At 41.8% G+C, this 19,603-nt stretch overlaps 1 protein-coding gene across 1 annotated transcript in view; it reads right to left on the bottom strand.

The window, feature by feature from the left end:
• The window catches only part of pde1a (phosphodiesterase 1A, calmodulin-dependent), a 520,230-nt gene that overhangs the window by 375,262 nt on the left and 125,365 nt on the right, over window positions 1-19,603 (bottom strand). Inside the window, exon 2 of the mRNA XM_043693462.1 lies at window positions 7,625-7,778. Coding sequence (XP_043549397.1) covers window positions 7,625-7,778 — 154 coding nt within the window. The remainder of the gene's footprint in view (window positions 1-7,624; window positions 7,779-19,603) is intronic.

The raw sequence follows: 19,603 nt of genomic DNA, 5'->3' as shown, positions 1-19,603 counted from the left end.
ATACCAATATATGCAAAGTATAAAGAGATAAGGTTCTTAAAATGCACTCCTGAAACTGAGCTATATAAATTGAAATGTGGATTACAAAACTAGGGAAGTGGTGTGTAAACTTTATCAATCATTATTTGACCCACAGCTGAGATGATGATTTCCCCTCTGTCAGTGATCCCTCTCACTGAGATTCTCTGGCCCAGCTTCTCACACAATATCGTGGGTAGTTATCATTTCCTGCTGCGCTTGGAAATTCAGCTTTCTCCATGAAACCAATCTATTGGCCTAATGGGTTCTGTTTAGCTGTCAATAAACAACTCTGTGGCAGTATTGAAAATAAATGATCTGGGATGACAGCCAGTATCATCATTGTGCTCACAGGATATGGCGCCTAGACAAAAGGCTTGCAGTCCAGAGGAAATTCTAAATAAAACTTCTAACTTCTGTCTGTGCATACTGATCAACTCTAATGCGGTCTTCTGATCTATCTAACTTCACCCTCATCTAACATCTCTTCATCTCCCGCTCAGTCAGTCGCTCCCCTTTCTATCCTCTCTCAGTTTTCAGGGGTAGGTTCTTTACCCAGAGAGTGGTGGGGGCATGGAATGCGCTGCCTATGGGAGTGGCAGAGTCAGAATCTTTGGTGACCTTTAAGCGGCAATTGGATAGGTACATGGATAGGTGCTTAAGCTAGGACAAATGTTCGGCACAACATCGTGGGCCGAAAGGCCTGTTCTGTGCTGTAATATTCTATGTTCTATACTAAATGCCTTCTTCAAGTTCCAAGCCATCAAATGTGATAGAGGACTGTCTAGTCAGAGATACAGACAGACATTTCTGCAGCTGACAGTGAGAAAGCAGAATGGTGTGTTCCCTCCCTGGTGCAAGGATCAAAGATGTCTCGGAAAGACTGCAGAATGTTCTCAAGGGAGAGTGTGACCACCAGGAGGTCACTATACCTTCTTAAAGGAAAATAATGCTGGGCCCTAAATGATTGTACTTCTTATGACACTGACAGCCCACAGATGAATGAAACAACAGGATAAATGTTAGGGAGTGACATTCCATGATAAATGATAGGGAGTGATATTCCACAAGGATTTCCTCAGAACTTCTGCAGTGCTTTCTTCATCGTCATGGCATTTGAAATGGTAAAACATCCATGGAAGTACATCCTCCCTGTTTTTTTAGATCGGAAAGGAAATAGTTGATGATCCTTTAATAATAACATTCATTGCATCGAAGTGGCTTTGATCTGCTTTTAAAGAAAATATCTCATGTTCTGCACAATTCAACTTCAGTTGTACCATGAATAAGGAGCATGAAAGGCATTGAAGGAACTTCCACTGGCTTATGAAACATTGCAAAACTATAAAACACGACATAAAACAACACTAACAAGCATACAACTGGACTGTATTTTAAGTGCTAAACTCCATTTCACTGTAAATGTTATTTTAAAGTAGCTCAGCTGTCAGCCAGTTGTAAGGTCACAGCAGCAGCACCAGGAAAAACGGAAAGGGCTGGAACTGCAGCCACGAGAGAGGGCATCAAGTGAACAGGCTGCCTTTGTAACCAATAGTTAAAGTTTCTGCTGCTGGAATTGGTGAGGCATGTCCTGCTGAGGGTGATGAGGGAGGCGATGAGAGATGGACCTTCATTATTTGGTGCAGGTAGACAGCAGCATTGCCAGGAGTGAATGAGGAGCAGCTATTGCAGCTTTTTGTTTTTGGTGGATGGTGGTGCACACTCCTGAACATATTGGTGGGAAAGTGATTGGCTCTCCACTCCATCTTCCTTAACCCTGTTAGAGGCCACTCCCAGATTCTCAGCCTGACCCCAAGAGAGCTGGTTAAATCTAGCCCTCTACCGCGACATACAAGTCAGTTTGGGGGATTTTGTAGCACAGTGGTAGCGCCCCTAACTCTGAATGAGAAGTCCTGGGTTCAGGTCCCTCCTGCTCCAGTGGAGAGTCATAACATCTCTGAACAAGTTGAGTTGGAAGCTTTTTTAAAAAATATAATTCAGCCACAAATATCATTATCCAGCTGAGACACTAATGTTCTCTGCTCATCAATTTTTAAAAACAGAAAATAAAACAATTTGAAATTGATCCTAATAGTTCTGTTGTTCAATTCAGAGATGGTAAAATCACAATTCAAACAGTGGGATTTTAAAAATTTAATTCCTACTTATTTTGCAGGATAATGAAATTGAGTTGGCCCAATTGTACCAAAGCTGTCTCAGACCACTCATAGATGCTGATCTTTATTATATTCATAATTTCAGAATGGTTTGAGAAATTATTGGGTTGAATTATTGGCTTTGGTGGAACAATAGTCAAGTCCCTACCGCTGCGTCAGGAGCCCAGAGTTCAGGTCTTACCTGTTCCAGAGGTGTATTATAACATCCCTGAACAGGCTCATTAAAAGTATCTACACAGACGTTGAGCTTTGCTCAATGTGTACTCTGATGTAGTACCATCATGTTCAAAATGTTTGAGATAGAACTATAAGTACTACTTTAAAGAGTACACATACAGTCAGTTCTGCTACAATGCAGTCAGTTCTCGTGCAATCCCGTGTTATAAGTAAATCATGTAACAGCAGCACCATTTAAACTAGTGGGGCTGGAATGGCATTGTAATCAATACACGCTTTAAAGCTTTGTGCTTTAGAAACGGTGTCCCCAATTCATCAATCGTGTTATAGCGAATTTGTGTAAACGAAACACGTGTTACAGCAGAATGACTTATATAATGAGGCTTTTGGGCAAGAATTTACATGAGAAAATTGAAGTTATCGTTAGATGCATGCTTTGCAGAAAGTTGCTTTAAAAAAAAACTCCAGTCCTCACAGTTCAATTCCTACAGCAATTATTATAGGAGGTGTATTCATGGGGTGGGAGTGAGGGGGTTGGATATGGGATGGTTGATTTGAGGGGGACAGGGAACTCCTTCAATGCGAATAGCTTTTGCTGGCAATGGGACCTTCCGTGGGCCACATTGTGCCCAATAGGTCGAACAACACAAGCCCACCAGCTGGTCACCAGGGTATACCTGGCAGCCACCCAATGCATCCTTGGGCCCATCTCCATTATTGATAGACTACAGACACTAATAAGATGAGGCTTTTAAGTAGCTCTTAAGCAGCCACTTTTGGGCCTCAACTAGCCGGAGTGGAAGGAGGCTAACAATGAGGGAACAAGCTCAACTAGGTAGATGAGGCTAGTGATGGATGGGGATTGTTCGAGCCAGTGTTCATTGAAGAATTGTAGAGCCCTCAAACCATCTTGGTGTGGGGTGGAAGTGTCGAGAGATTACGTATCCATAGTGAAGAGAAAGTGGTTACGGACTGTTTCTGCCCTTGCTACAATTTATTTATTCCAATCTTTATTTTTCCTTCCATTTCTTTTCACCTACATCAATGACTTCTTATGCCATACGTTATTTCAAAATTTCCAGTTTTCTGGCCCAAACCACTTCTAATCATTCTACACCTCCATGGCAAGTCAAGAGAGTCTCTTGGGTCACTGCTTCCTCTTTGAATGGAGACCCCCTCCTCCATATAACAGAACTTGGTCTCTCATTGAACCATTTCTCCTTTAACTTGTCTTTCTTCCTTCAAATAAAAGATGTTGAAGTGAATAAGTAGCCCACATTGGTCCACAGTATGCCTATCTTTTAGTGGGACATGTGGAGCATTTCTTTTTCCAGTTCTATTCAGGTCTGTCACCCAATTCGTTTTTTTGGTATATTGCTGACTATATCCAGCTTTTGACTAGGAAATATCATCAATTTTGCTTCCAGATTCCACCTCTCATCTTTATATGGCCAATCCCTGATAACTTCCTTCCCTTCCTCAACTTCTCTGTCTGCATTTCTGGGGATAACCATTTACTAATGTTCACTATTAGCCCACCAACACTCACCTTGATTACATTCCTCACACCCTGCTTTCTGTAAGCTACTTTCTGTCACACCGTTTATTCTGATGCCAATGTCCACAATAGTGCTTAGATTTTAGATTAGATTCCCTACAGTGTGGAAACAGTCCCTTCAGCCCAACAAGTTCACACTGACCCTCTGAAGAGGAACCCACCCAAACCCATTTCCCTCTGACTAATGCACCTAACACTATGGGCAATTTAGCATGGCCAATTCACCTGACCTGCACATCTTTGGACTGTGGGAGGAAACCAGAGCACCTGGAGGAAACCCACACAGACACGGGGCAAACGTGCAAACTCCACACAGACAGTAGCCCAAGGCTGGAATCAAACCTGGGTCCCTGGTGCTGTGAGGCAACAGTGCTAACCACTGAGCCACCGTGCCACTTCTGATATATCTTCACTTTTGCTCAACTGAGGATCAGTTGCAGGAGTAGGCCATTCAGCCCTTCGAGCCTCCACCACCACTCAAAATGATCATGGCTGATTGTGCATTTTCAGTATCCTATTGCCTCTTTCTCCCCATACTCCTTGATCCTGTTAGCCACAAAGGCCACATTCAGCTCCGTCTTGAACATACCACTGCCACCACCCCATCATTCACCCCAAACCAACCGATGAATAGTGTCCATTTCCTGTAATTTTGCTCTCAACTACAAGTTCCGATTGTCCCAATTCATTAGCCTTCACATTCAAAGAATCATTCTCCACCATCTCTGCCACTTCCAACATAATGCCAACACCCAATGTATCTTTCCCTTTTCTACACTATTAGCAATGCTAAAGGGCCATTCCCTTCACAATAGCTGATTACATTCTTGTATAACCCTCAACATTTCATTCTATTCCTGCAGCACCTTGCAATGCAATTGCAGGTAGTGTAGCCCAATGCCTTTCTCCTCACCAGCCAAAACTCCAAATACTCCTTGCAAGTGAAACTGTGATTCACTTGTACTTCTTTCACATTATTATACTGTATTTGCTGCACACAATGTGGTCTCCTCTATGCTGGTGAAATCAAATGCAGAATGGATGATCGTTTTGTGGAACCTGTTCAGTCTCCCAACCTGACCCAGATCTTCCCGGTCCTTTGCAATTTCAATTCATCACCTTACTCTCATGCCCAACAACCTGCACCTGACCTGCAACAATCTACTGAAGCTCAATGCAAACTTGAGGAACAGCATCTCATCTGCCATCTCGGTGGCTTTGTTTAATGACTTATTGAGCTCAAAAGGCTATGACCTTTGTCCTCCGTTTTGACTCATTTTCCCCAAGTCCCAATGCACATTTTGTTTCCCCACAGTTTTGTTTTCAGGTAGGGTTGTCACTATCCTGACATTAATACTAAATCTGGATTAACACTTTGTTTCTTTAATTCAACAGTTTTCCCGTTACTCTGTTGTTACTTAATTTCCTCCATATTCTTATGCTATCCAAACATCTCCTTTAGTCTTCCTCACTTTCAACAGCACAAAACCCATGACTTTTTCTTTTAACCTTCCTTCAATTCTGAGCAGGAATCAAAATCAGGTCTACAGATGCACCAGACCTGCTGAGCATATCTCACAGTTCATGCTGTTTTATCTCAGAAACATCGTGATAGACATCATGTTTGAACAGAATTTTAGTTTTGTTACTGAGTATGCTCATACAAATAGAGATTTTAATTTTAAAACTTTACCAATACAATTATAAATTAAAACACATGTATTGTACAAATCTGTTGACTTCACTGATAATCAAACCAAATTGTTCTGAAAAATATGATTTTAGCTATACTAGATACAGCCATTCAATAAAACAGTATAATACAGAGGTATTTCCAATTTTCCCACAAAAAATGTGGCAATGATAAACTGGACTCAAAATTATACAGTATAAATCAGAAAACATCAGTACAACACAACAGTGAAAAGACAGGCAGCCTCAATCTAACAAATAACGAACAGGCCTTTGGTACAGATTCAATACTAAATCTGGTATTCTATAACAATGAACTTTGTGAACTAACAAGTTGTGATGAGTTAATTGTCATTACCTCTATGTGACCATTTTCCTCAAAGAGAAACAATTTGTCACATACTCCACTGTGTAAAAACTGAGTTGAATTCATTTAATGTGTGTTACGGCTTTGCTCCCTTCGAAAAGTTTATTGCTGTCAATAGTCTTGCCTAGCAAGTCTCACTATAAAAGTGGGAACCAGAAAAGCCCCTGAGATATTGGGTGAATTAAAACTAAGTGGGGAAGCATGTAGGATGGCACAGTGGCTCAGTGATTAGCACTGCTGTATCACTGCACCAGGGACCCAGGTTCAATTCCAGCCTCAGGCAACTTTTAAAAATTAGATTAGATTACTGTCTGTGTGAAGCTTGCACATTCTGTCCGTGTTTGCGTGGGATTCCTCTGGGTGCTTTGGTTTCCTCCCACAATCCAAAGATGTGCTGGTTACATGAACTGGCCATGCTAAATTGCCCCTAGTGTTCATGAATGTGTACATTAGGTGCGTTAGTCAAGGGGAATGGGTCTGGGTGGGTTACTCTTCAGAGGGTCAGTGTTGACTTGATGGGCCAAATGACCTGTTTCCACACTGTAGGGATTCTATAAGCAGACACACTGCAGTTTGCACAAGCCGAAATTTTGTTCAGGTGATAAAACAAAGAAATTTATTGCCAGAATGTTGAGACTGTGCTTAGACACAATAACTGGAAGATGGATAGAAACCTGATATATGGGGGTTTATGTTATTTAGCAAATAATCCTATTGTTTAATTTATGCTATTTCAGTAGCAGTATATTCAGTTCCCTATCTGCATGTTTGAAGGAGGAAGAAGGTTCCGAAAATGTGGTATCGTGCCTACTCACCATTTTCCGCTTTCCTAAGGCCTGGCTCCTATTTTACAGGGTCCTGCTTCACCCTGGTCCCATCACTATTTTGCCCACAGCAGGAGGACACCCACACCAGTTAGGTGTCCTGGCCACATTAGCTGCATGGGCTAGTATCAAGTAAGTGGTTGGGGTGGGGGATCTCATTCCAAACCCAGACCTTTGCTGGCTCTGTCATCCAAAAACAGTCAATATCCCAGACTCTAATCCAGCTCCATTAGCTCCTTTTCTTGAGGTACTACCTGTAAGCCTCAGTGGTGGCCACAGGCCAAACTCAGCACAATTGAAACTGCAGAGCTGCTGGCCAATCCATTTAGCTGGCAGCTCTCCAAGGCAGTATTTTGTCCCAAAATTGGGACAGAGATCTCATCCTCATCTGAACCTGTCAAACATTAAAAATCTAAGGGGTAGCCAGTATCACTTTGGATACATTCCCCACTTATAAATCAGGTGACGGAACAGGGAACCCTCTGCCTGAAAATAAATCCTGCCTGTTATGGAAAAGCTGCTGGATTTCACCATAGAAAACCATGTTGTACAATAACCCTTATAAAAAGATGCAATTCCACTTTATTAACATATGCTTCATATCACATTTCTGCATTGTTTTTAGTAAACTCTGGAAATATCTGGGAAGAGGAAAGAGGAGGCCATAAATTTGAGCATGTACTCTTCAGGGAACACATCCAAAATATCACAGCCTGTCTTTTCTCTTCAGTTATAAAATTTGCTGAACATTTCTACAGTTTGTTTTAGATCTACAGTATCTTCCCTTCAGTTTTAATGCAGTCTTTCTAACCTGACTGAGGGTTTTCCAGGGTCATTAGTTCCAAATGCAGTGCCAAAATCCCCAGGAGATTTGTTGTCCATGTTGATGTCTTCATCCAGCTGTCCATCTGGATTCTCTTTGTTTAAGTTGTCATAAACAGAGAGTACAGCGTGGGAATCAGAATCTACAATAGCAAAATAAGACAGAAACTTCAATGAGGAAAGCACAGCAAAACAAGTTTTATTATTTACTTTGTGTCTGTCGTAATTCACGTATTTATTTTTTTAACAGACATAAAAATAATTTATTTGGAATGTGCTACTATTATGTCAAGTTCCCCTGAGTTATGTGGTCTTGATATGTGATGGTGAATGTTGTGTCACAATCATTTCAAACCTCTCTTCTCTCAAGCATCAACATCGAAAGAGGCAGGTTTTCAAATCGGCATCAATTACTTACAATTGAGAAGATAAACCATTTTTGAGAATTGTGGTTGCCAATCAATGGCCAAGTACTGATGTTCTTGCCCTGGGCTGTGCCCTTGCTGTCTGCCAGTAGGATGGGAATATTTATTAGTGCCAATCATTCAGAAGATTAGATTTCAAAGCCAATTGCTACAGGCAAAAGAACATTCCCACCAATGTGTTCCAAATCGCAGAAAACTTTGCTTCCACTCATTTTACAGACTAGCATTTCACAGTCAAAATTTAGTACAATTCAAATGAAAAAGACTATTGATCAAAACATGTACCATTCCTTCAAAATATTCTGTGCTTAAATGTTGGCAGTAAGCCCAGGAATGATTATAAATGTCAGATGATTTTTGGTGAAATGTTATTTCATGATAAGTTAGTAGTTTCATTTTCAAGGAGAATTGGGTGGTTCCTGCTACAGCTGCAATAAGCAAGGGATTCGGGAATTAAACCCAAGAAGTAATAAAAGATACAGGTGTTTGGGTTAAGAATTGAAAGATGTCACTAATATGTACCAATAGTGATATCAGTCACAGAAGTACAAAATGATAGAGTGCAGAAGGACGCCATTGGCCTGTGCTTGCTCATTGAAACAGTGATACAATTAGTTTCATACTGTTTCCCCCAACATTGTAAATTTCAGGACTGATCCAATTATGTTTTGAAAATTATAACTGAATTTTTTTCAATTGCCCTTTCAGGCAGTTCATTTTAGATCATAACTGCTCATTGCACAAAATATATTTTCCTTATATTATTGCTGGGTTTTTTTTGTAAAACTATTTTTGATCTAAGACCTCTGATTACTTATTTCTGGATTAGTGGTGCTGGAAGAGCACAGCAGTTCAGTCAGCATCCAAAGAGCTTCGAAATCGACGTTTCAGGCAAAAGCCCTTCATCAGGAATAAAAGGCGAGTTTGTTCCTGATGAAGGGCTTTTGCCCGAAACGTCGATTTCGAAGCTCTTTGGATGCTGTCTGAACTGCTGTGCTCTTCCAGCACCACTAATCAGAATCTGGTTTCCAGCATCTGCAGTCATTGTTTTTACCTCTTATTACTTAGCCTTCTGCAACTAGAAACAGTTTTGCACTACTCCATTAAATCTCTACGAAATCAATGTTTAAACTTCCCTCCTCTGAGGAATTTCTTGAGTCATTCCATATAACTGAGAATATTAATTCCTGATGCCATCACTAAAGCTTGGTGTGTGAAATGTGTGGTGTTCTGATCCGTCCTCTCCAGCCCTGATGACCATATTTACCCACATAAAAGTGAATCACAAATTCACAGAAACATTACAGCACTGAAAGTGGTCATTCAACCTGTTATCTCTTCATTGGCTGTTTTTGTTCCTTAGCTCTAGCCAAATCAATTCAGTTCTTGAATCCTCTAGGATTATCCTCTCTTCCAGCACTGCAAAGCTCTCCTAAACCAAAACTGCCACCCTTTCTCTTTTTCTTCTTTTCTGTCTCTTCTGAATGTCTTGCAGTCAGGAATATTTAATATCCAGCCCTGTGTTTCCTTAGCCAGGTTCTCTGTTAGTGCCACAACATGGTATTTACACAATGCAATCTGAACTTTGTTAATTCTGATTGCATGACTACGATCCCCTTTCCAATAAGTCATTGGTACGAATGTGGACGATGGCCTCCAGAGAATCTCCTGCAGCTGCTCTATGATAGTCTTGACCCTGGCAGCAGGGAGGCAACATACCATCCTGGAGTCTGGTCTCCAGCCACAGAAATGCCTCTATTTCTCCAAACAAGTGAACCCCTTTTCACAATTGTTCCTCTTCTTTCTCCCTCTCATCCTGTACAGTCGGTCAGAAGCTTGACTCTGACTGCACCCCCTTGAGGAACCAACTTCAGCATCAGCTTCAAAAACAGAAAACTGATTTGAGAGTGGGACCAGAGCAGACTGATACTCTACCTGCTCTGCATACTGTATCAGAAAACCCTCCTGCACACATTGGACTAAAACTGATCCATCCAATGTACTAGAATTATAGCATTTCCAGTCAATGTTGGGGAAGTTAAAGCCCCCCATAATGACCACCCTGTTCCTTTCACTCCTGCCCAGAATCATTTTGCCGATCCTCTCCGTCACATCACTGGAACTTTGCGGAAGCCTATAAAAAAACTCCCAGCAGTGTGACCTCTCCTCTCCTGTTTCTAACCTCAGCCCATACCACCTCAGTAGACGAGTCCTCGTCAAAAGTTCTTTCAGCCACCGTTATACTGTCCTTGACTAACAAAGCCACACCTCCCCCTCTTTTACTGTCTTGCTTGTTCTTAATGAAAAATCTAAACCCTGGAACCTGCAACATCCATTCCTGACCCTGTTCTATCCATGTCTCTGAAGTGGCCACATCATCTAAGTTCCAAGTACCTATCCATGCTGCAAGCTCACATTCCTTATTTCGGATATTTCTGGCATTGAAGTAGACACACTTCAAGCCAGCTTGCTGTCTGCCAGCACACTCCTGTGACCGTGCAATTCTGTCCATGTCTTCCCTACTCTCCTGAGCACTGGAACTACACCACAGGTTCCCATGCCCCTGCTGAGCTAGTTTAAACCCATCCGAATAGCACCAACAAAGTTCCCATTCTGGATATTAGTACCCCTCTGGCTCAAGTGAAGACCCCACCTTCCCCAGAATGAGTCCTAATTATCCATATACCTGAAACCCTCCCTCCTGTACCATCCCTGCAGCCACATGTTCAGCTGATATCTCTCCCTGTTCTTCGCCTCGCTAACACGTGGCACAGGTAACAAACCAGAGATAACAACTCTTTGTTCTAACTTCCACCCTAGCTCCCTGAAATCCTGCCTTACATCCCTATCCCTCTTTCTACCTATGTCATTGGTACCTACATGGACCACGACTTGGGGCTTGTCACCCTCTCCCTTCAGGACCCCAAAGACATGATCTATGACATCACGGACCCTGGCATCTGGGAGGCAACACACCAACTGTGAGTCTCTTTCGTTCCCAATAAACCCTCTATCTGACCCTCTAACTATTGAGTCCCCCAATGACGATCACTCTCCTCCTTTCCCCCCCTTTCCTTCTGGGACAGACTCTGTACCAGAGACCTGTGGCTGGACTCCCACAAGTGCAGGGAGTTATTGAATGCACACAATTGGCAATCAAAATACCCTCAGATGATTCTGGAGTATTTATCAATGAGAAGGGATTCCACATCTTTAATGACTAGCTATTTTATGACTACTTGAAGGTGAGCATTGAGATCTGAACTACTTATACATGGAGGAGCTACATCTCCCACAGGGATCCACACAGTACTCTTTACAATATCACTGACTAGCTTACAGCATATGGCATACTCTTCTGAAGACTCACTAGCTGACTCCTATGAGTAGACCTAACAGTGAGTCAGGAAAGATGTGACAACCAGAGTCAAATCAACACCAGAGCAATTATAAAATAATCATTTCAGCCGGTTCAGTTGTGAGTCATTCGGGTTTCTGGATAGATCTGAAGACAGAGCTGTAATATGCGCCAAGTCATAAACATGACCACAGTGCAGGAGATGTTGTCAGCTGCAGAAGCATGAGCTCTAGGTTTCAAAGCTCAAGCAGCGACTGGAGTCAATGTGGCACATCTTCGAGGCTGAGGATGATGTGGATAGAGAAGAGCTCACACCGTAGCTTCAGGCATGGAGACAGAAAAGGAATGGACAGCTGCCCAGTGCTCCTCCCAACAAGAGGGGAGGCCACACTGGATCTGGTACTTGGTAATGTACCAGGCCAGGTGTTTGATTTAGTGGTAAGTGAGCACTTTGGAGAGAGTGACCATAATTCGGTTATGTTTAGTTTCACGATGGAAAGGGATAGGTACATGCCACAGGGCAAGAGTTATAGATGGGGGAAGGGCAATTATAATGCGATTAGGCAAGACTTTGGAGGCATAGAATGAAGTCGTAAAATGCAGGGGATGGGGACAATCAAAATGTGCAGCTGGTTTAAGGAACAGATATTGTGTGTCCTTGATAGGTATGTCCCTGTCCGGCAGGGAGGAAGTCATAAGGTAAGGGAACTATGATTTACTAAAGAAATTGTATCTCTTGTTAAGCAGAAGAAGGACGCTTATGTGACGATAAAACGAGATAGTTCAGATGAGGCGATGGAGTGTTACAGATTAGCTAGTTAGGATTTAAAGACAGAGTTAAAAAGAGCAAGGAGGGTACATGAGCAGTCTTTAGCAGGTAGAATAAAGGGTAACCCTAAAGCTTTCTATAGGTATGTGAGGAATAAAAGAATGACTAGGATAGGAATAGGACCAGTCAAAGATAGAAGTGGAAAGTTGTGTGTGGACCCTGTGGAGATCAGAGAGGTGCGTATATTTCTCAAATGTTTTCATTCAAGAAAAGGAGAATATTGTAGAGGAGAAGACTGAGAGACAGGCTATTAGATTTGAAAGGATTGAGATTAGTAAGGAGGAGTTGTTAGCAATTCTAGAATGTCTGAAAGTAGATAAGTCCCATGGGCCAGATGGGATTTATCCGAGGGGATAAATCCGATCCTTTGTCTTTGATCTTTGAGTTGTCATTGTCTACAGGTTTAGTACCAGAGGACTGGAGGTTTGCAAATACTGCGCCCTTGTTCAAGAAGGGCAGCAAAGATGACGCAGGTAATTATAGACCAGTGAGCCTTACGTCTGTTGTAGGAAATGTTTTGGAAAGGATTATAAGAGATAGGATTTATAATCATCCAGCAAGCAACAATTTGATTGGAAATAGTCAACCTGGTTTCGTCGAGAATAGGACATGTCTCACAAACGTCATTGAGTTTTTTGAGAAGATGACCAAGCATGTAGATGAGGGTAGGGCAGTTGACGTGGTGTACATGGACTTCAGTAAAGCCTTTGATAAGGTTCCTCATGGTAGGCTGTTGGAGAAAATGCGGAGTCATGGGTTTGAGGGTGATTTAGCAGTTTGGATTAGAAACTGGCTTTCTGTAAGAAGGCAGCGAGTGGTGGCTGGTAGAAAATATTCAGCCTGAAGTTCGGTTAATAGTGGTTTGCCACAAGGATCTGTTTTGGTACCACTGCTGTTTGTCATTTTTATAAATAACTTGGATGCAGGAGGAGGTGGATGGGTTAGTAAGTTTGCAGTTGATACTAAAGTCAGTGGAGTGCTGGACAGTGTGGAAGAATGTTGCAGATTACAGGCGGACTTGGATAAACTGCAGAATTGGGCTGAGAGATGGCAAATAGAATTCAATGCAGGTAAATGAGAGGTGAGTCACTTTGGGAAGAAAAACAGGAAGGCAGAATACTAGGTCAATGGAAAGATTCTTGGTGGTAAGGATGTACAGAGGGATCTTGGTGCCCATGTACATAGATCCCGGAAAGTTGCCACCCAGATTGATAGTGCTGTTAAGAAGGCACATGGTATGTTAGGTTTTATTGGTAGAGGGATTGAGTTCTGGAGCAGTGATGTCATGCTGCAACTGTACAAAATGCTGGTGTGGCCTCACTTGAAGTATTGTGTACAGTTCTGATCTCCCCATTACAGGAAGGATGTGGAAGCATTGGAAAAGGTGCAGAGGAGATTTACCAGGATGTTGCCTGGTCTGGAGCGAAGGTCTTATGAGGAAAGGTTGAGAGACTTGGGTCTGTTCTCATTGGAGAGAAGAAGGCTTACAGGGGATTTAATAGAGACATACAAGATGATCAGAGGATTAGATAGAGTGGACAGTGAAAGTCTTTTTCCTAGGATGATGACGTCTGCTTGTTCGAGGGGGCAATAGCAGCAAATTGAGGGGTCATAGATTTAAGACAGATGTCAGAGGCAGGTTCTTTACTCAGAGATGGTAAGGGCGTAGAATGCCCTGCCTACCAAAGTAGTTAACTCAGCCACATTGGGGACATTTAAACAGTCCTTGGATAAGCATATGGATGATGATGGGATAGTGTAGGGGAAATAGGCTTAGATTTGTTCACAGGTTGGCACAACATCGAGGGCCAAAGGGCCTGTTCTGCGCTGTATTGTTCTACGTTCTTTAGTGAAACTAACAGCTCTCTGTGTCTGACTGGCATTATCCGTGTTTTCCAAATATACCAATTCTGTGAATTTGCCAAAGCATCTGTGGCCTGGGAGATGCATTTGCGAAAAATAGATTACAATATTCTGAAATTATCTCCCATGCATATTGGACAGTACTGGAGGTGAAGAAATTCAAAGCTGTGGTGACCTTGAAATCATTGAAAACACAAGCTGGTTCAGGGGACTGCAGATGTCAGCAATGGCCTGCTGCAAAAGCATGAGACTCTCAACCATAGCTCCATTATATTGAAGCTCACCGCCTTCAGAGTAGATCCTGTGCTGGAGGTGTCACCTTCCAGTGCAGTTCTGTGCCCAGATCCTTTGCTGCTGGGATTGTTGCTGTCCCTCACATTGTTACTGCTGGTTCCACAGCCATGATTATGGCCCTTGCTTTACTATTGCTGGTGTGGCTGCTACTTGTTGTTCCTCACCAGAGGCCCAGGCTCCTGGTGTGTGTTTTTCTCTCATTTTTACAGTGCCAATGAAATGAACAGAATGGAAATCACATGAAAAAATGTGCAAGGTAAAATTGGAAATAACTTGCAAAAGTTAAGTTTCAATTAGAGAAGTAGTGATTCCAGATTCCCAGAACAATTCCTCTAAGTACAAGCCTTTCACTGTCGCTGGCCACAAGCTGAACAATTCCTGCAAATTCATTTTATTAAACAATCAGAATGCCTGCAGTGTTCCTGCCTCATTGACACTGACAAGATGTAGGGAAGTTGGGAAACTTGGACACTGTCTTTTAAAGTTAAGAGTTAACATCAAAGCGAATTACTCACCTGAATATTTTAATAATTATCCTGACACCTGTATGGGTGTTCCCCAATCCATGGCAAACTCAAGTCAAATCTGGAAGAAGTTACATTTGTATTGGGTTCTCAATCAAACTCTCTTTTTCAGGATTTTAACCTAGAACCTGCATCAGGGCTCACTTCCCTTTAGAAGTTAGAGTCCTGCTTGATGCATTGTTCTATAAAGCCTTGGATCTCGTACACCTCTCAGCAACCTTTTCAATTTGTCATACCACCTACAAGGCTTGTGTGTACGTTCCCTAATCCCTCCCCCATCGCCCACACTTGGTCATCAGGGCTCACACTTCCTGCTTTGTACTTCAAAACTGGAATATTGTATTCACATTGTCTCTTCTCACTCATCCTCCCAAATTGAATCACTTCAGGTCTCCCTGCCCATTTCAGCAGTCCACATCCACTGGGGTTTGCCTTACTATTTATATTATTCTTGAGTTTTGTGTCATATGCAATCTTTGAATTATAACCTGCGTTCCAGATAGATATCAATTAAACAGTGGCCTCTACACTAACCTCTAGGGGATAGCATTGCACACTTTTTTCCAGTTTGGACAAACAACTGTTCATTACTAATGTCTACTAGGATATTTTATGCCACCTGGAATCTTTTATGTTCATGCAGCCATTGTCCTTTAATCTCACTTCAGTTAACAAGTTAATTGTGTGGTTACAGGTCTGTTCTGTGGTATTTTAATCAAACATCTTTTGATAGCTCAAAATGCACACCAACTGTACTATCTTTACCAACCCATTTCATTATGTCATCAATAAACACAGTTAACTTGGTGAAATATGAACAATGCCTTTAATAACTTTATAAGAACAAATTAATTTTGCCCCAGATTATTGCCCTTGACATTTCTCAGCACTGATGTTACACTTATTGGCCTGTATTTGTCATTCTTTTTGTTATTGCAGGTGTGAAATTTACCGTGCACCAGTATTCCATCATCACTTCTTAGTTCAAGAAGAATTGGAAGGTCAGAACCTCCACAATATCCACCTTTACTTCTGACAGCAACAAAGAATGCATCCCATCTGCAGAGTGACTATTCTGCTTTGTATCATTAGCACCGATTCCCAAAATCTGGGCCCGGGGATGATTTCGATCTCCACAGATTAACAGGAAGTGAGACTAATAGTTTCTTCAAATATTTTGGTCAGCAGTCAATACCACAGTATCAAACCATTTGTATTCTCCATTATCAATAGTCTATTCCATCTGCTGTGGACCGTTTGTATCTGAGGTCATAGAGGACAGTGTTTTGTCAGCCATATTCCTTAAAACTGATGCCATTTGAAGTAGTGAGAGACTGCCATAAATCAATAGTTGTTGGCTTCCACAATTAGAGCACACTATCATCTAATAATTGTTGAAATCTTCAATTTACTAAAAGCTAGATGTTTTCACCAAGGAAATGTTATTTGAATCCTCTGATCTTTTTCAGTGTGTTGCTAACCTGATGTATGTACACAAGGATAGAGAGATCAAATTAGGTATCTTACAGGTAATTCTTTTCATCAAAGGCTCATAGAACTAGGAATTTCATTTCAACAATACCACATCATTATGCTCAAATTGCCACTTTTGAGGGTGATATTTAGAATATGCTGGCTTGCTTTCCCATTTTGTAGAAACATCTATTTTCTGATACCAGGACCAGTTAAGATGTTTAAACGTCCTTCTCTTTCAACAATGCTGCATTCATATCTGCAACAGGGCAGGATTCCGGCCAGTAACAAAATAAAATAGACTGTATTTTAATTACAAACTGGTCTTGACTGATTATTGAACCTAATACTGAACATTCCCCAAAATATGAAAATACCTGCTGTGCACCTCAGAAGTTAGCTGCATAAATGTTAAAACTCTAACATGGGAACTTAATGCTGGAAAAGAGATCAGGTTGGTGCCATGTAAACTTGCTAATGCTCATTCAAAGCCTGTGCCAGAAATTTCAGTAAACATCTGGATCAAGATTCACATAAAGGGCCAGCTGGATTTCTTTACTTGTTAGTCCCAGCAATATTTACTACCAGATATTATCAATCAGCTATTGGTAACTGATTGCTTAAAAATTGTGAAAAATATTAAATGCAAATAGTCACCTACTGGGGTGAATGGTTTCCTGGCACCAGCATTCCCATTTGTTTAAAATGGTTTATTGCACTTCTATATATAACTATGTAGTCCATACTGACAATTCCATTGCAAACATATTATTCATTCATTTTACGGTACTATGCATCACCTAGGAAACTACTTCATGTTCTCTTTGAACTGCTAAGAAATGTGGAACGTTCATTTTGCTGAGTGCCACTTGAAAATGAAATAATGTAAGAAAGTAATTGACACAAAAAGAGGCAATGGCCAACTGCCCAGATTCCTTTATAGTTACACTGAATAGCTGATATTTCAAATTTCATGTCTGTTGGATTTCACCCTTGGTACGTCAACATATTTGTGCCATTGTGCTCCTGATTAATGCATCAGTAATATTCATATTTGATAATTATTCACATACTCTACATAGAACATAGAACAGTACAGCAAGGAAATGGCCCACAATGTTGTACCAAACACGATGCCAAATGAAACTAATCCCTTCTGCCTGCCCTTGGTCCTTTTCCTTCCATTCCTTGCTTTTGGACTTAATCGAGAAGTCCCTTAAATACCCCTACCACACCTACCTCCACCATCACCCAGCAGTGTATTTCAGACTCCTATCACTGTGTAAAAAACATGCCCCTCACAACTCCTTTGAACTTTCCCCCTGTCACCTTAAATGCATGGCCCCTAGTTTTCGACATTTCAACTCTGGGAAAAAGATTCTGACCATCAACTCTATCTATGCATCTCATAATTTTATAGACTTCTCTCAAGTTTCTCCTCAGACTCTGCCACTCCAGAAATAAAAACCCAAGTTTTTCTAGCCTCCCCTTAATCCCTCTAATCCAGGCAACATCCTATTAAACCTTTCCTGCACCCTCTCCAAAGTCTCCACATCCTTCCTGTAATGTCAGCTATTACAAGGGGGCATGGCTTTAAATTAAGGGGTGGTAGGTATAGGACAGATGTTAGGGGTAGATTCTTTACTCAGCGAGTCGTGAGTTCATGGAACGCCCTGCCAGTAGCAGTGGTGGACTCTCCCTCTTAATGGGCATTTAAACGGGCATTGGATAGGCATATGGAGGATAGTGGGCTAGTGTAGGTTAGGTGGGCTTGGAACGGTGCAACATCAAGGGCCAAAGGGCCTGTACTGCGCTGTATTTTTCTATGTTCTATGTTCTATGTGGTCACCAGAAGTGAATGCAATACTCTAATTGTAGCCGAACCAAAGTTTTAGAAAACTGCAACATGAGATCCTAACTCTTGTATTCAGTGCCCTGACCAAGAAAGGCAAGCATGCCATACACCTTCTTTACCACCCTATCTACTTGCGTAGCCACTTTCAGGGAGCAATGGACTTGAACCCTAAGATCCCTCTGTATATCTATGCTGATCAGGGTTTTGCCATTAACTGCCAATACTTTCCCTTAACATTTGATCTCCCAAAGTGCAGAACCTCACACTTACACAGATTAAACTCCATCTGCCATTTCTCCACCCATATCTACAACTGATCTATATCCAGGGGTATCCTTTGACAACTTTTCACACTATCCACAACTCCACCGATCTTTGCATTGTCTGCAAACCTACTAAACTATCCAGCTACATTTTCATCCAAGTGATTTACATTTAACACAAACAGCAGAGATCCCAGTTCAGATCCCTGTGGAACACCACTCGTCACAGACTTCCAGCCAGAAAAAGCACCCTTCCACCATGACCCTCTGCCTTCTATGGGCAAGCCAATTCTGAATCCGAGCAACCAATACACCATGGATCCCATGCATCTTAATCTTTTTTTACTCAATTTACTTGCTCCAATCTGTATATTTCTGCTTCTTTCCAAATTATCTTTCAAAAATGTTACAAACTTCAACTTCATACATTCACTGTTGCTGGGTCAAAACCCTAGAACTCCCTCCCTGATAGCACTGCAAATGTCCCTACACTCCAAGGACTACAGGAGTTCGAGAAAAAACCTCATCACAACCTTCTCTTGGACAATTAAGGGTGAGTAATAAATGCTCGCCTAACCAGCAACTCGCACATCAGGCTTTTCAGGATCACTGGTCTCCTCCGGGTCTTCAATTGTGGAATGTAATACATCTTGGACTGACTCACCTAAGAGTTCCACTGCACAGTGTACATTGTCCTGAACCTCCTTGTAAGTTTCTATTGATGAAAGCCAAACAGCTCAACTGATCTGAAGTTACTGCTGTGGACTTGTCAGTTGACATAGCCATGAACATTATGTTGGAGTTGCTAGCCTGCTAGCAGGAATGGCTGGTGACCTCTACAGAACTGGGAATGTGTTGCTGGAAAAGCGCAGCAGGTCAGGCAGCATCCAGGAAACAGGAGAATCGACGTTTCGGGCATAAGCCCTTCTTCAGGAATGAGGAAAGTTTGTCCAGCAGGCTAAGATAAAAGGTAGGGAGGAGGGACTTGGGGGAGGGGCGTCGGAAATGTGATAGGTGGAAAGAACAAACCATTATCTCCCAGACCGTCCATAACCTCATCACCTCGGGGGATCTCCCATCCACC

This window comes from Chiloscyllium plagiosum, chromosome 7, assembly GCF_004010195.1.
Source record: "Chiloscyllium plagiosum isolate BGI_BamShark_2017 chromosome 7, ASM401019v2, whole genome shotgun sequence".
In the NCBI taxonomy this organism is placed as follows: domain Eukaryota; kingdom Metazoa; phylum Chordata; class Chondrichthyes; order Orectolobiformes; family Hemiscylliidae; genus Chiloscyllium; species Chiloscyllium plagiosum.
The sequence above is the reverse complement of the archived record's forward strand: the minus strand, read 5'-3'. Positions and strand labels throughout refer to the sequence as shown.